At 52.6% G+C, this 15,735-nt stretch overlaps 8 protein-coding genes across 8 annotated transcripts; 5 read left to right on the forward strand and 3 right to left on the reverse strand.

The window, feature by feature from the left end:
• Positions 1-69: 69 nt before the first annotated feature.
• On the reverse strand, positions 70-2,455 carry A1O1_08222 (uncharacterized protein; the record flags this gene model as incomplete). The annotated part of the gene is made up of 2 exons (XM_007729084.1): positions 70-1,068; positions 1,124-2,455. The coding sequence occupies 2 exons, from the start codon at positions 2,453-2,455 to the stop codon at positions 70-72; spliced, it is 2,331 nt and encodes a 776-aa protein (XP_007727274.1).
• Positions 2,456-2,937: 482 nt separating this feature from the next.
• On the forward strand, positions 2,938-4,766 carry A1O1_08223 (uncharacterized protein; the record flags this gene model as incomplete). Its single annotated transcript, XM_007729085.1, has 2 exons — positions 2,938-3,091; positions 3,145-4,766. 2 exons carry the CDS (start codon positions 2,938-2,940, stop codon positions 4,764-4,766), a joined length of 1,776 nt encoding a protein of 591 aa, XP_007727275.1.
• Positions 4,767-6,347: 1,581 nt separating this feature from the next.
• On the forward strand, positions 6,348-7,581 carry A1O1_08224 (uncharacterized protein; the record flags this gene model as incomplete). The annotated part of the gene is made up of 2 exons (XM_007729086.1): positions 6,348-6,589; positions 6,681-7,581. The coding sequence occupies 2 exons, from the start codon at positions 6,348-6,350 to the stop codon at positions 7,579-7,581; spliced, it is 1,143 nt and encodes a 380-aa protein (XP_007727276.1).
• Positions 7,582-7,986: 405 nt separating this feature from the next.
• A1O1_08225 (uncharacterized protein) lies at positions 7,987-9,131 on the forward strand (the record flags this gene model as incomplete). Its single annotated transcript, XM_007729087.1, has 3 exons — positions 7,987-8,152; positions 8,199-8,276; positions 8,326-9,131. The coding sequence occupies 3 exons, from the start codon at positions 7,987-7,989 to the stop codon at positions 9,129-9,131; spliced, it is 1,050 nt and encodes a 349-aa protein (XP_007727277.1).
• A 464-nt stretch (positions 9,132-9,595) lies between these two features.
• On the forward strand, positions 9,596-10,097 carry A1O1_08226 (uncharacterized protein; the record flags this gene model as incomplete). The annotated part of the gene is made up of 2 exons (XM_007729088.1): positions 9,596-10,000; positions 10,062-10,097. 2 exons carry the CDS (start codon positions 9,596-9,598, stop codon positions 10,095-10,097), a joined length of 441 nt encoding a protein of 146 aa, XP_007727278.1.
• Positions 10,098-10,247: 150 nt separating this feature from the next.
• Positions 10,248-11,953, reverse strand: A1O1_08227 (aspartyl-tRNA synthetase; the record flags this gene model as incomplete). The annotated part of the gene is made up of 2 exons (XM_007729089.1): positions 10,248-10,922; positions 10,979-11,953. 2 exons carry the CDS (start codon positions 11,951-11,953, stop codon positions 10,248-10,250), a joined length of 1,650 nt encoding a protein of 549 aa, XP_007727279.1.
• Positions 11,954-12,298: 345 nt separating this feature from the next.
• Positions 12,299-14,127, reverse strand: A1O1_08228 (uncharacterized protein; the record flags this gene model as incomplete). Its single annotated transcript, XM_007729090.1, has 2 exons — positions 12,299-13,727; positions 13,781-14,127. The coding sequence occupies 2 exons, from the start codon at positions 14,125-14,127 to the stop codon at positions 12,299-12,301; spliced, it is 1,776 nt and encodes a 591-aa protein (XP_007727280.1).
• A 487-nt stretch (positions 14,128-14,614) lies between these two features.
• On the forward strand, positions 14,615-15,703 carry A1O1_08229 (regulator-vacuolar morphogenesis; the record flags this gene model as incomplete). The annotated part of the gene is made up of 1 exon (XM_007729091.1): positions 14,615-15,703. The coding sequence occupies one exon, from the start codon at positions 14,615-14,617 to the stop codon at positions 15,701-15,703; it is 1,089 nt and encodes a 362-aa protein (XP_007727281.1).
• Between the last annotated feature and the right edge of the window lie 32 nt (positions 15,704-15,735).

A 15,735-nucleotide genomic window follows, 5' to 3' on the forward strand; every position in this document is an offset into this window, starting at 1 on the left:
CGCGAGGAAGAAACACGTCAAGCCAACAATACACTGACCTGGAGAATTCCGACACGCTGACTGAATAGCTCAATCCTCCTCGATTTCGCCTTCTTCGCTCCCGGAATGCACGCCAACGGGCTCCTGACTCTGCACCTGAGCTTCTTTCTTTTCCGGCTCAGGCGTTTTGCTCTTCCGCTTGTCCCGCGAGCTATCTAGCCTGTCGCGTCTGTGGCGCTTCGCGCTGGGGCGGCTGCTCTCGATGCTTTCGGCTTCGCTGCCATCGGCTCTTCTGCGGCGCCGGTCACTCCCTGCTACGCTGCGTGATTCTTCGCCATAGTTGAGCTCGTCCCTACTGCTCCGGGGCTCTGCGCGTGTCCGGTACAGACGTTCTCGCTCCTCTTCTCGCTCACGCCGCTCACGTTCGTATGAGCTCAGGTGCCGGGACGGCGGAGAACGATCCCGATCCAGGCGTCCATGTCTTTCATCTCGTTCCCTTCTGTCTCGGTCCCGATGCGACGAGGGTGGCGGGCTGAGGCCCAAAGAACTTGTCTTGCGGTATTGCTTCTCCCTAGCTGCCATTGCTTTGCGGCGATCGGCCTCGTAGGCATCGGGTTCGGGAGATTTCGACACCCGGCCACGCCGTGGTTCTGTGCGATGACCATTGCGGTGGTCGCGATCATCACCCCGCCGGGATTGTCTCCGTTCACGGTCCTTCTCGGCATCCTCTTCCTTTTCCTTTAAGCGTTTGATGACCTTGTCGAAGGCGGATTTGCGTAGATCATCGCCTTCTACCGCACGGTATTCATCTGTTTTCTCGACTCGGACTTTGACGTCCTCCCATGTGTCAGTGACGCGCACGGGAGGCTCAAGATGCTTGATGCGCGAGCGTAGTGCATCGACTGCACGGCGCTGATGACGATCCGCAGCGTGCTTCTCATCTTCACTTCGACGGAGCACTTTGTCGTGCAATCGCTGGAAGATAAGTTGGAGTGCATCACGGTCGATGTTGGCTGTTCGGCGATCAGCAAGCATGACATCCAAGAACTCGTCGAAAGAAGTTTTCAAGGTAACCTCATATCGTTTGTCCTATTCTTATCAGCGGATCCGTTGAAATTCTCGAGCTTGGGGAAAGACGACTTACCTCTAGGACATCGTACACAGCATTTCGGCGGCCACGGAGGGCTCGTTCTTCCTCCTCTACCATATCCCAGAACAGATCCAATGGGGTAGATCCAGATTGACCCAGCATCGCAACATACCTTGGATCTTCCTCGATCTCCGGTAAGATAGCCATCCACTTGGTGCCAGCCTTGATCTTTCCCTGGGCGCGCAGCTCTTGAAGAAATTCCAGAAACCGATCGCGGTTCCTTCGCTCGCGTCTCATTTTGTTCGCCTTCTGCTGCTGCCGTGCATCATTGAAGGTCCTCTCGAGGGACTTGATGTGATTTTCAAAAGCCGTCAAGATATCTGACTTACTCAGAAGCTTGAATTTGTCATCGCTCTGAAATCTCTCATTGGTTTGGATGATTTCTTGGGCCTGCGACCACCTGGTGTAAGGCTCTAGGTCGAGCGCCTTCAGAATAGCCACGAGATCGTCTAACGCCGACCTTCGAGCTGCGGCTTCCTGTTCAATGTGCTGTTTCTTAAGCTCGACTATGTATTCTTCGAACAATTGTTTGCGCTCATCCTCGTTGTCCGTAGACCGAAAGACAGTTTCGCCTTCGATTATTGGTCTGATTGTCTTCCATCGACTGTAGTATTTGATCTCCGGGTGTGTCCTCAACATGTTGCCAAAATCTGCGCGTAGCTTAGCCAGTCTTTCTTTGGCCTTTTCCCGTTCTTGTTGGCGAACCTCGACAGCATACTTCTCAAACGCCGCCTTTCTGTCTTTGGGGTCTTTCAATGCCCGGTACTGGGGATCTCTGATTGTTGCTCGCATTGCCTGCTCCCAAGTCCAATCAGGTTGCACGTTAGACCTGCGCAGGAGTTTCATAAACGCAGCCTCAGCTTCCTCGAAACTAGAGTAATCCGGGACCACTTCTTTGTTGAGAGGCGGTAGGGAGATTCCACTGGTGCTGCCGAAGTCTGTCCGCGACTTTGACTCGAACGGCGTGTGATTGTCGCGGTCACGGGGGCTTGATATAGTAGACAGAGTCGTGACACCGCCGGCTACGAACGCAGGTGGCTGTTGCACTGGTTTCGGAGGCAATTGGACTGAGTTGAGAGCATCTCGATACTCAGATGGCATGTCCCATACTGTCTGCTTGGTTTCGGAATTCGAGTAGTATTTTCGGCCATCGGGTGTAGTATATTCCTTCCACGGCTGCGCAGCAAGCGCCTTCTCCAGAGGAGTCATCAACTCCGCAGGCTTGGACCATGTTGTCTCTTTTGTGATGGTATTGTAATAGTAGACGCGGCCATCTGCAGCGCGGGCTTCCTGCCATTGTACTGGAGCGGGTGGTAGGCCGTTCATGGCTTTTGAGTGATCGCAGGAACTGGTGCGCGGTAGTGAAAGGATCGATATGCTCGGGATCGCAATGACACGAGTGGCAGGGCTGGTCTACCGGTAGCTACTGGTACCTAAGGTATGGACCAAGTATGCCGGCAAAGGTCAGGAATAGTCAGAGGCGCGAAGAAGCCTCGAGCGCGATGGCCAGAAAGAAAAGTCCTAGTGTCAATGGTGGTTTATGCACCGAAGAACGACACCTGCAGTCAGTACGTATTTTACCTTGTCAAATCGTGACTGGCGCAGCGGATCCCTTGGCAAGTCAACATCGATGTCGTACTAGAAGAGACACCTACAATGTACCTAGTTATCACCCCAAACTGTTCAAGCACATCGCATTGTTCATTCTCAGCGCTGCCACCGGACCATTGGTGGTTCCATTATGGAGTATTCACATCCCAGTTGCTCGACTGACCCAGAATGAGCATACTCGGAGTCCCGATTCAGGCATGGAGTCAGAATTCTTCAAGGCATCGTTGTTGGATACTATCATTCCCGATGACACTGTAGCAGGGGTCTCTGAGTTTTTGGGCGCGCATAGCATAGCGCAAAGTGATACCGGCCATCTCTTCGCTGTCAAGGAGCGGGAGATTTTGTTCTTCGGTATGCAAGGCTCCTCCTCAGGGTCCCCCTTCTCCTACTCACTCGTAGACCAGATGAACGAGTGAAGACCTATGCGGTGCTCCGTCTTCCTCATTGCGAAGAAGCCACCTTGAAGGCGTACCTTCTACGGCTTTCATACAAAATAGATGTCTGGGCTCTCGATGACTCGGCGAATAATGGGACGGACACAGCACCGCCGCCTAAAGACTTGGTCTTTTCCGTCGAAAACATTCAGGAAACTGAACCTCTGGTCCTGGCAAATCAATCTAGGGACAGCGGCCACAGCCTGACCCTCGTCTGGGAGGTCGAGCTGACTATCCACCGGCCCAGATTTCGTGCCTCTCAGGCGAGCATCATCCTTGTCCCTTCAGCTGTCGTCACTGCTGCGGATGAAGTGGAAAATGACCAGCATACAGACCTGGCCCCCTTCCAACCCCTTGACTCGAACATACTTGAACCCATGCGACTGATTCCAGGTATGGAAAAAGCACCGCCCTACCTTGCTGCTTCGAGGCTTGAACGAGTACTACCTACACCGTCGAGACCCAAACCAAGAATCCATATTGCCCAGGTCTCTTCACGGCGACACAGAGCTGTGTCAGCGGTAGTTGCACGCATCCATTATAGCAAAGTCAACACCTTCTCACCGTCCATGACAAACCTGGCTTTGCTGGATATCGAGGTTATTCCTTATATTCCCGTTGAATTAGTTGTTGAGCACATTGACCTTGTGCTAAGACATGGCCGGACCGAGTCGTTGATGCCGGTGTTCCTGCCGCTTCAGTGTCGGCCTGGAGACTGCGTGACTTTCATGTACAGACTGACTCAAGCGCAATCATTGGACGCCGACATGCCTCTGGGAGGCGCTGTCAACCCAAACATCGACATACTTTCCATCAAGATATGCCTGGAGGTCATTGTGAAACCGCGTTGCCGGGCTGTCGTGGTCATGGACTGGACAACGCATGTTGATTTCACTCAGGCTCTGAATCCAGCATTTGGCCCTCCTTCGCAACCCATCCAACGAGCGAACAGGCCCGCAAGCCTTCCAGTAAGCACTGCAAATGGGTCATCTATTACCACGACGACCGCCAGCACGGGTCTGCAGCCGACCTATGATATGACTTTGAGAACTGGTCTCGCTGTTTCTTTCACAGCGTCCGATCGCCCTGTTTATGTTGGGCGGCCTTTCAGCTGGAAGGTTTTGGTGGTAAACAACTCGCCGAAGCTGGCCAAGATCGCAATCATCCCTTTACCGCGCATCCACCGACAGACGACTCAGGCACAATTCTTTGCACGAAGACATGCACCAAAATCCTCCACCGCTTCATTCCATCCCCGTGAGCGACGCCATACAAAGACTGGAGAAGATATCGACATTGCACAAGCAATCGTGGACGAGAACGTGGTCTACGCCATGCAACATTCAAATGTCGCCCCTTCTGAGACGGACCTGATGACTCTCACAGCAGAGCTGAGAATTGGACCATTGGGGCCAGGACAGTGCCATGAAAGTGAGATTCGGATGATAGCGTTTGAGTCTGGAATATTAAGGGTCGACGCCATGAGGATAGTGGACCTTGTTCAGGAGGCTGAACAGGACAGTGTTAACCCCAGTGTCATGGCTGATATCCGAGACCTGCCTGACATTGATGTGAAGTCACTGAATGACTGAATTCAGTCGTTCTGGGCGATATTCAAGGATGCCAGTCTTAGCGGTTCGGTTTACAATGCGAGAAGCAGAGCAGGCCAACTTCGATGGACTTGCCGGACACTCGATCATATGTGATACCCATCTATGAATGGCACCTCGCTTCAACGTGCTGGACCATGTCAGGCCTGCAGCAGCAACGTTCGCATGCTGGAGATCTGTCTCTAGTCGACCATCATGACGGTCTCCGACAACGGGCCTATTGAAACGCCGTGCTGAATGCAGACTGCATCCTAGATATCAGGAGGCTTCCCATACCGATACTGTGAAGCTGTCCTCTACGTCGGCTATCCAGGTGTCTCGAATACCACGACACTGCTTCACCCGTCGGAATTCTTCTCCGGCACAACGCTGCACATAGCCGCTCGCGGCATCGCCGTACCGTATTACGCTTCCTACTCCCACCTAATGAGCTCGAAATTCCAGTCCTTTCTGCCGAAGGGATTTTGGTATATACATCTCGAAGACAAAAGCGCTGCTCCGGAAATGCGGTTTTGAGCTATGCACAGCAACGCGATCTAATCTCCACGTCCTAATCTTTTGGCCCCAATCGGGAGCCACAGATCAGGGTGCTACAAGCCTGAAAAGAAGAAAACGGTGGCGATGATTTTACTGTTGTCTAGGTCGGTGGCAGATGGACCTCGCGCACCGCGTATTTCACTACTTCACGTGGGCACATGTTTGCATGGTCCTACGCCCGAACAAGACACGCAAACAGGAAAGAGGCCAGAATCCTTGCTCTGCGACGAACAGAAAATCAAAGGTCAAAGCCTCATAATCAGGCAAGAGCTTGGCACAGTTGGTCCGGGGTGATGGAGCCCGTTCGAAGAGTTCTTTGAGGTACAGTGCTGGCAGTGGCGGGCAACTTGTTGTGAACCGAGATGTTTCGAGTCAGCTGGATGAGGCGTTGATGAAGAAGGAGATCGACCGTAGGAGGGACTTGCAAATCTTATGTCTAGCGGGCGTGGCATCTGGTGGTGCCTCGTAAGAGCAATCGACGCGTTTGCAACCAGCTTCTTTCACTACGAGCTTCTACCACTCCTCTTTATTGTCCCGAAACATCTAAAAATGGTGATGGGTCGTTTGTCCACCATGGTTGATCTGATCAAGCACGGCGTGAAGATAAGCATTGCCGCAACCTTGATAAAACCAAAATGTCATAGACACTCACTCAGACATCAGTGGTTATTCATGGGGAAATCGCGCAAAAGGCACAGCCCTGACGGTCAAGCATCAATGGTTGGTGGTGATGGGCTCGAATTATATCAACATGTTCTTGAGAAGTGATGGATGTTTTTTTGGTTCGTAAGTTTGGCCTGTAGTTGTTTATACGTGTACCTAATGTTTGCTTCGCCGTAGGCCACTCCAATTGGTTCTGTTAACCACTGCACAATAAACACCAAAATATACTAGTAGTAACATGAACAACCACAGTCCGCAATTGGCGCACCTACAGCGGCCGTTGCAACTCGAGGAACACGCTGAGCTTCTTGTCCTTCGGTAACGCTCGGCTCCTGTATCCAACATGATACTAAACGGCTGAACATGACTCACAAACGCCGTAACACCTCGTCGCCCGAGCCTGATGAATCTCCAGATCCAAAACCATCGAACCCGTCTGAGTTTCAAGACAGCTGGGATGATTCGGACCAGGAAACTCACCAAGAAGTCCCACGGGTCAATGAGTACTCCGGGCAGGTTGCAGCATTTCCCGGTCTTGCCAACGATGGCGATGAACTCTTCTACGGTCCAGCCTCGGATGGGGTGGACTATCTGCGTATGGTCCGGTAAGTATCCTCCGTGGAGAGCGCCTTCCAGTCGCCGAGTTGCTCTTCAAAGTCTGGGAATCTTTGTGAGCGTGCTGACCCGAAATCACAGGTCCGAAGCCAAAAGTATCCCGTACATTTTGACGGTGCCGGCTACGCAAAAGCTCGATGATGGACGACAAGCCCAAGGGTCATCATTTCCGACCGAACAGGGTGGCTATTTTTCTGGTGGCGCATATATGGCAGCCGCCAGCTTACCTTCGACCAACAGTGATGGCATGTGTGCTGCACAATTGCACTATTACGATTCGCTTCTCACCCAGTTCAGGCTGGTCCAAGCAACCATGCGCTGTGTGCCTCCGTTGTCCGAGATCCAAAGACTTGCTCCCTCGCAGTTCATCTCTTTTCCCCAGGGTTCCCGACGAGCACGCACCCAGTGGCAGTCCCACATCGTGTCGCACGACCCTAGTCCTGTGCAAATAGCCTGCATGGAACCCGTCACCGCCTTGGAACTGATCAAACTACTCAAAAGCAGGCTGAACGTCTTCCTTCGACACAATGACGAGACGGTCATTAGACGGATAGGTACTTGGACGTGGGCGGTATTGGGAAAATGTCCAGATCAAGGCGAACTCATGAGTGAGGACATTGGAGAGATCAGAGCGCTGGCTCAAAGTGCGGTCAAGATGCACATGAGGCGTGTCGGTGGACTAGAGGGCGTATCATCAGACGAGGAGATGGAAACAGAGATTGGCAGCGAAAAGGACATGACTGAGACGCACAATGTCTACCAGGGCGCAGATGCTGTAGGCGGAGGAAACGGCTTGGTGGGTGAGGTCGAGGATACATCGAAAGAAAGGGAGGCATTTCCGCTTGCCACTGTCCAGAGTCCAGACAGAGAGGCATTGATTGACATGACACTGGACATGATAGTTACCGTTGTGGGTGAAGTATACGGCCAGCGAGATTTGCTGGACCTACGACCCATATGGCGTGGCGACGTGGAGAGATGATTTGAGATCGAGCAGTGAAGTATTGGGAATCATCACTTTAACTTGCCTGCGGAAGGCCACTTCCCACGCAGCCGTGTTCGGTGTCTCAGACCACAAACACAAGCGCAGGACCTGTGTTTCTATCTTCGAAGTGGCCAGTCCTCATCTGCTTCCTCCAGTCTGCATCAGCGCAGACTAATTGTTGTCATCGTCGTCACAGCAGTTGCGGATTTCCCATAACACCAACAGTTGAACCTACTCGACACCTCAGGCACCAGAAACGCAGCTGCGCCTACACGACCGATCTTTCACCTCGAAGCCGAGTTTGTTACACAAATTCCCGAACCAGTCTTCAGCATGTTTGCCACACCAACCCTGCATATTACCTGCCTCTTCCTTTTCCTGCCAGTCGTACTCCAGCAAGCCATGGCCGACTACAATCCCGACATTTCCAACGGCACCTGCTACTATGCGAATGGAGAGGAGGCTCCTTCAAGATTCATACCTTGTGGAAATGAGGCACTCGGACACAAGGCATGTTGCGAAAGTCTGGACATGTGCCTATCGTCGAATGCTTGCTACAACGGACAATGTATGAAACTTGAGGCCTTTGCTACATTGCAAGCTGACGTTGCCAGATGGTGTTACCTACCTTGCTGGCTGTACGGATCCCAGTTACGAAGACTCAAGGTGTCCAGATAAAGGCGACTTTGCAGGTGCGCTTACAGCAGCCAGTTTCCTACCGCGACTACTGACAACGTTTAGACCAACCATGGGCAGGTCTAGTCTACTGCAATGGAACCTCAAATGAATGGGTAGCGTGTGAGGATAGCGGAAGCACAGTCTCGGTCCCTGAGCCCTGCTGGTGCCCTTCATCCTCGAGAACAGTGGCATTCACAGATTCTTCTCAACTCACCAATATCATGTCGCTGCCGAATACACCGGGTGCAAGTGTTACTTGGAGAGACGTATTGGCGTATGAGTCGGAACACTCACTTACACTCACCTCATCCCCTACAACAACATCCGACAGTAGCAGCGTCACAACGTTACTGCCACCAGTGTCAGCACGCACAACGAACAGTTCGGTGACTTCGACAGACTCCTCCTCTTCCGAGAGCTCAGCAAGTAAGACTGCCTCAGCTTCTGCAACGCCTGAAAGCCCAACCGAGTCCTCAGGGTTACGTACCGGGCAGAAAATAGGGGTTGGGCTTGGAGCTGCGGGGGGCATGATTGCTATGTTGCTTCTAGGCTGGTTAGTCGCAAGGAGATTGCGCCGTGGCAACGACAAGCGGCGTCAAACACCCCCAATGGTTGATCTCACTCGACCACAATCAGACGGTCCACAGATGGACGCCGACCTGAGAAGCCCGGCCTGGTCAGGACACAAGTCGGAGCTCCCGGCCGACGACAGCACAACGACATCGCCCTCACCAGCATACCAAGAATTTCGGCAACCACAAACTGTGGAAGTCGAGGGAACTCCTGCCCGACCTGCGGCCAGGACCACGCAGGATGGTGGATACAAGATGCCCGGTGACAAGGGCACATATTATGAGATGCCAGGGTAGGGCCAACGAGCTTGCTGGATGTCGTGGTAGCTGCCTCAGTAGTCGTGTATCGAGTTCAAACAAGCAAGTTGAACAGACCGAATGAAGTGCATAGGTACCTCTTGCATACATCAGGAGATGGCTAACCATCTAGCTGGGTCGTGAAAGCATCAGTCTGCGCCACGGGCGATAGATGGTAGGGGGCAGCGCATTATGACAGCCTCGTTAGCCCCTGCGAACTACCAGCTTCAGCCTTGTCCTACTAGTAGTCGCCTTGGTGCATCATCCGATATTGCCGCACCGGCAAGGTTCTTTCGGCTCCCCCGCTCTCTGTCATTAGTTGCCCAACTTCATTCGGGAGGTCTCATTCGACGATGATGCAACCGGAGTCGTCCGGGTTTTTCACGAAGTGCATCTGCTTCTCTCTTCAATTACAGTTTCGTTTTGCTTTGTACCTGATCAGTACTTCTGCCTCGACAGCGAAAATGTCTACCTACAAAGGCCAAACACCGGCATCCGTCCCGGTCGACCCCCGCATCGTCTCTTTCTTCGAGAATTTCTATGCTTTGTCTGACAACCCCACGACGCACGAGGAGTATGTCCAAACTTTGACTGCAGATGCAGACTACATAATGGGCACCAAGAAGGTCAAAGGGCGCGACGACATCCTGACAGCGCGTAAGGGATTGTGGTCAGGCCCGGTGAAAACACGGAAGCACAAATTGGAGAAGATCTTCCCGTTTGGCAAAGACAGCAACGAGGTCATGGTGTACGGCAGTGTGGATTACGGGCTGAAGAATGGAAAGGAGGTCTCGGTCGAGTGGGCTGGCAGGGCAATTTTCGTTGAAGAACAAGGGACCCTGAAGATGTCATTTTACCAGGTCTATTTGGTAAGGCACCGAAACCCATGAGCACACCCGCAACATGACCCTGGCTAACACAGAATACAAGGACTCGTCGCCTGTGGCGGCCGCGGCAAAGGACTAGTATGCACGCGAGAACAGCTTGTCTTAACTTTCAAAAACGTGTTCAAAGCCATGTCATTGTTCCATGCGATGGTCTATTCGTTCTCTATTCTACTGTGGCCCTCGATGGCACCATTTCGAATTCCGGGCAAGGCCTACTGCCTTCTCCTTCTCAAGGCCTCAGTCTCTGAGGGTCGCGAGGGAATGGCGTTGCTTGTCTGACGTTGTCCAAGCCCAAGAAGAACATCACAATTCGATTCAACCCTAGACCGCCACCCGCGTGCGGTCGACATCCTTGCCTGAAAGCATTGACGTAATCTTGGAACCCTTCCGAGTTTGGATCGAGTCCTTTGCTCCTCATGGCTGCCTCAAGCTCCGCAGCATCGTTGATTCGCTGAGCACCGGACATGATCTCCTCGCCGCGCATGAAGAAATCATATGAGTTGGAGAGATTGGGATCGGTAGGGTGCACCTTGGTGTAGAATGGCCGTACGCACATGGGAAATTCATCGAGGACGTAGAAATCGGTATCGTACTTCTCGCGGATCAACTGACCCAATCTCTTTTCTTGAGCTGTCGTCAGATCCGTGACGAAGTTGTCCTGCTCCGTAGTGTCGACGCCAGCGTCTCGCAGGATTTTGATGCCGTCGAAGTACTTGAGCCGCAGAGCTTTGCCGTCTTTGATTCTGAAATCTCCAGCTCTTGGGAAGTATTTTTGCACTACGGCAATTTCGTCTTTGTACCGGGCTTGCAACTCGTGCACAATAAAGACGATCAACTGCTCGGCGAACCCAAGGACTTCGTGATAGTGGTGGTCAAAGACCATTTCGAAATCGAGTCCAGTGAACTGGGAGAAAGATCAGCCTTGTTTCTTCAAGAGGATACTCTGGATTGAGGACATACTTCGCACAAGTGTCGATGCGTGTTGCTGTTCTCAGCACGAAACACGGGACCAACTTCAAACACACTTTCACAGTCAGCCGCAATCAGCATTTGCTTGTACAACTGCGGACTCTGAGCCAGAAAACCACTCTTGCCGAAGTAATTCTTGACCTCAAAGACACCGCTTCCGCCCTCGGTTGCTGCACCTAGGATCTTGGGGGTGTTGAACTGCCTGGAACCGGCCTTTCTCAGGTACTCCGCAAAAAGGCCCTCTACGGCGCTGGAGATGGTGAAGATGGCCTGATTGCACTCCGTTTGCAGATCGATTACACGGTTGTCAAGTCGAGTCTTCAGCGTGACAATGGGGGCACCCTCCGCATCGACCTGGCCCTCCTCCTCTTTGGCCGGTGGTGGGCGCTCGGCGTCTTTGACTTGCATCGGCAGTTGCTCGGCAGCGCGCGCGACGAGGTAGATCTTGGTTACTTGGAGTTCGAGGTTGCTGATTGAGGCAGAGGCGACAGGAGGGTCCGGCTTCTTGACAATGCCGGTGACTCGCACAAAGGAGTTCACGTTGAGCGAAACGGACCACTTGACCATCTGTCTCGACACCGCCTCTGAATTGGCGGCGACCACGGCCTGTATCGTCTTGCCCTGTTGCCGAAGCATTAGGAAGGCCAGCTTCGCGCTCTGGCTTCGGGTGTTGTGGATTCTCGAGATCACGGTGACCTCCTTGTCAACGTACTCCTCTCCCAGCTTCTTCAAATGAGTGATCTTAACTTCATCCTGCGGTAAATCGCCGTATTTGTCCTTGGCGGTGTCTTCTGACGCCTGCGCCTGTTGCGCAACTCTCTTCTCTTCATCTGCTTTCTTCGCCGCAGCCTTTTTTGCGGCCTTCTCAGCCTCCTTCTGTGCCTTCTTCAATGCATTCTTCGAAGGTGCACCCTCGGCCGAGACGTTGGGGTTGTCTTTTGCGTGAGTGGGCAATGAGGACTCCATATTTGCCGTTTGTATACAAGGAGTCGAGGGCGAGGGGGGTTTGTGTATGTGGGAACGAGACAGCTTTTAATATTCTTGCTAAAAAGCAGAATGAGTCAATTGAGTCACTGGAGATTCCCAGGGCAAAAATGGACTGTAAAAGTGACTGCGGGGGATTTCAGCGAGTCGCCTGTGTATAATAAAACTTGGCGGAATGACTCGCCCTTCAAGTTCGCGAGCCTTGCGCATTATGCATGGGCAGAAAGGAGGCATTTTATATAGTGATGTTAATATACCGCGATAGTCCTTGCAAAACATTCCATAGCTATTGTCTCGTTATTGTCCTTTTCTACCGCACATCTTCGTCTATATATCGTTGTCCAGCTCCGCGAGAATAAATCGGGTTGACGCATCTTCTGCCACCCAGCTCTCAATTCTCTCGACGGTATCGCCAACCAGCTTTGCGTATGTCTCTCCGATATTGAATAAGGAGGTGTGTGCCACTACTTCATCAATACCTTCCATATGCACCCTTACCCAGGTATGATCACGCTCACCGGTCTGGCGATCCTTTGCCGGGAGGGCACAAAACTTTCGGTCTTTCTGTTTCTTGATTGTATGTGTCTCTTGCACATCAAGACTCGGGTGCTCTTCCCCGTTCTCAGCAGTCAAGTTCGTCGATTGTTCCTCGTCAGCAAGAATGTCTTGTACTCCCTGTTGCTTAGCAGCCTCTGCTCCTGCTTGGAGATGGTCCTTGTCGTCTTCCATTCGACCTTCTACTACACCCTCGGTCCCCTCGGACGGCTTGGTGTCCCATCCAGAATCCTCCTTGGGCGTTTTCGGGCTGCCATCGACCTGGCTAAACCCAAGAGACTGCTCGAGTATGGAAGATTGAAGTGCAGTCTCGTTGATGGCATCCGCGTCTCCGCCATCATTCTGCCCAGAAGCCGCGAGATCAAGTGCGTTCGCATCGGTGGAGGGTACTGTGGAATCGTGCGCAGGGTCTGTAGAGTCTGTGTTGATGTCAAGTTGTGCAATGTCCTCGACAAGCATCTCGCTATTCCGATATTCTTCCATAGACAATCGCGGACTGGCGGACGCGGCCCCCTTGCCGCTTTGTGTGCTGCCATTTGAAGTTGGCTTTACATGCTCGACTCCGGTTTCCGTGAGCGACGTCTCAACTGGATCTGGTGGCCTTTCCTTTACCGGTCCTGTGCTTGCAGTATAGTAGTTCACGAACCTCACTCGCTTCATGAGACGTCCATTGGATGCTCGAGGTTTCATGATCTCTTGCACATCTTCCAGGGCACGAATCGCGCGGTACCGCTTCCTCAAACCCATATAATCGGCGAGGCAGCCGCCGAATTCGAGGTGGGAAGACACGTAGTTTCTAGCAGCTTTTGCCAACTCCCCGGCATGTTTGTTCCAGAAATACCAAGCCTTCTGAATCTTGCCCTTCCTGTTAGCCAGCAGAACATCGTTCGCATAAGAGGGGTTGTAGGTCGGGTCTTGCGGCATTGCAAAAGGATCGGGAAACAGAGTGGGATCAGGCGGCGGGGATCCTTCCAGTTGAGCAGGAGCTCGAAACAAGCTCGCAATACCTGTGGTCACAACGCCAGGGTGCATACCAAGGAATGGCGTGTCAAATGCAATGAGTCCTAGAATCCGATGCCGAAGGACGTGGCTATCCAGCTCATTGTCTGAGGGAAGCAGGACCACTTCAGCACCGAGAATACCACCCAGGCTGTGCCCAACTAGAACGATATCAGTCGATTCAGCTTCATGCGGGGCGAGCCTGGGACAGGTCAGTTGAAAGAATGGTTCAGGTATGAATAGTCTCGGACAGACCAGTTGCTGAGAGCATCCCGGGCAACGGTGATGTTCTCACGAGACTTGTATCGGGGATAGATCTTGGTGTAGACGACGTGGGTCTGTGCCAATGCACGCGTCAACAGACCATGGACATGCGCCGGGAAGCTCTGGAAACTAGTTTCGTCGCCCAGAAATCCATGGATATAGACAATGAGCAAGGTCCGCCGCTCGTCACTGGCTGACTTGACAAGTCCAAGCGACTGGGTAGATGAAGACCGTGGATCGTGAATGCCACCAAAATAGGGAGATTCAGTAGAGGGTTGCAAGGCTGGAGACAGGTACTGACCGCCGTGGGCGACGGGAGATCGCGCTGGAGGATACATGGTGGAGGTCGACCTCGGCGGCAGCGGCGGTGGTTTTGGTGCCATGACGGCAACGCTGTCGAAGAGAGGCACGCATCAGACGCGATTTGCGAAGATTGGTGAGGATTCTTGCTCGTTTGCCAAATTGTACGCAAGTCAGGTATACCTAGATAGGTAGGTAGGTAGATAGATATTCTACAAATTCGCCTGCCACTGTTGAAGTTGTTCACCAAGATAACACTACTGTGGTCCACGTAGTAGTAGGCCGGACGCCCGCATACGACGACCGCTATCACTATCACAATCGTCCAACACCTTCGTCCCTAACAGCGCGACGTCACTGCGCATGTGCCCAACCGTCTGCATGCAACCTGAAAAACATCCCTACACGGACATCGAAGACTCAGTGTCCCATAGCACAAAACCTCAATCCGCCCAACTGTTCTCTTGCAGATTGTGAAGCTACGCACTCACAGAGTCCCATGTCAGTATAATCTCCGAGGCCGTCATGGCACCTCAGGTTGAGATCTCAATACCCAACACGACAGTTGCAGGGACAACGAAACCGTACACAGTCTACAATGTTACCCTCCGACTTCCTCTTCGTTCCTTCACCGTCCAGAAGCGCTACTCCGATTTCGTCGTCCTGCATAATGGACTTACCGACCAGGTCGGTTCGCCGCCTCCTGTCTCGCTTCCCCCTAAGGTCTGGTTCTCGAAAACCGTCTCAAACCCAGAGCTCACGGAGGAACGGCGGCAAAAGTTGGAGAAGTACCTGAAAACAATTAATGAGGCAGAAGACTCACGGTGGCGCATGACGAGTATCTGGAGGGCTTTTCTGAACCTACCAAGTTCCTTTGCCAGCCAGACGTCAAGTAAAGCCGGAGCTCTGCACTCGGTTATCACAGGGCCAGGAGGAGGGGGCGCGCCCATTACAGATCCCGTTGTTTGGCTGGATTGCTACCGAGATCTCAAAACACACCTGCAAGATGCCCGTCTGAGCCTGACCAACCGCGACCAAGCCTCGACTCCTCAGAAACAGCACGAGGCCAGCGCCGCGGCCAAGAGTAGTCTGGTCAAGGCGGGGTCGATGATTTCCGCTTTAGAGGAGGGTCTTGCAAATATTCAAAAGGCGACAAATGGTGAATGGGGGGTGCAAAGACTGGGAGATGGCGAGATAAGGAGGAGAAAAGACTTGCTCGCATCGGCCAAGAAGGATCGCGACGGACTCGAAAATCTCTTGAATGCCATGGCCACCAAATCAAAACTAGACACTGCTGTCGCCTCTATGCAAGAGACACAGGAGCTCATTGGTACCAAACCCAAGGCTAGTGGGCGGGTGTTGGGAAAGGAAACCACCGAGACCAGGGAATTGGACAACCAAGGCGTGTTACAGCTGCAGAAACAGAAGATGGCAGAACAGGACCTGGATGTCGAAGAACTGGGGAAGATTATTCACAGACAGAAGGAATTGGGCATCGCCATCAATCAAGAGCTTGAAGTGCAAAACGAGATGCTGAGAATGGTGGACGAAGACGTCGACCGTGTACAGGGCAAGATCAATATTGCGAAGAGAAGGATAGGCAAAATCTCCTAGGCAAAAGGTCTCGGATCATGTAATGCTTCATC

Source organism: Capronia coronata (genome assembly GCF_000585585.1).
Source record: "Capronia coronata CBS 617.96 chromosome Unknown acBCG-supercont1.7, whole genome shotgun sequence".
Classification (NCBI taxonomy): Eukaryota; Fungi; Ascomycota; class Eurotiomycetes; order Chaetothyriales; family Herpotrichiellaceae; genus Capronia; species Capronia coronata.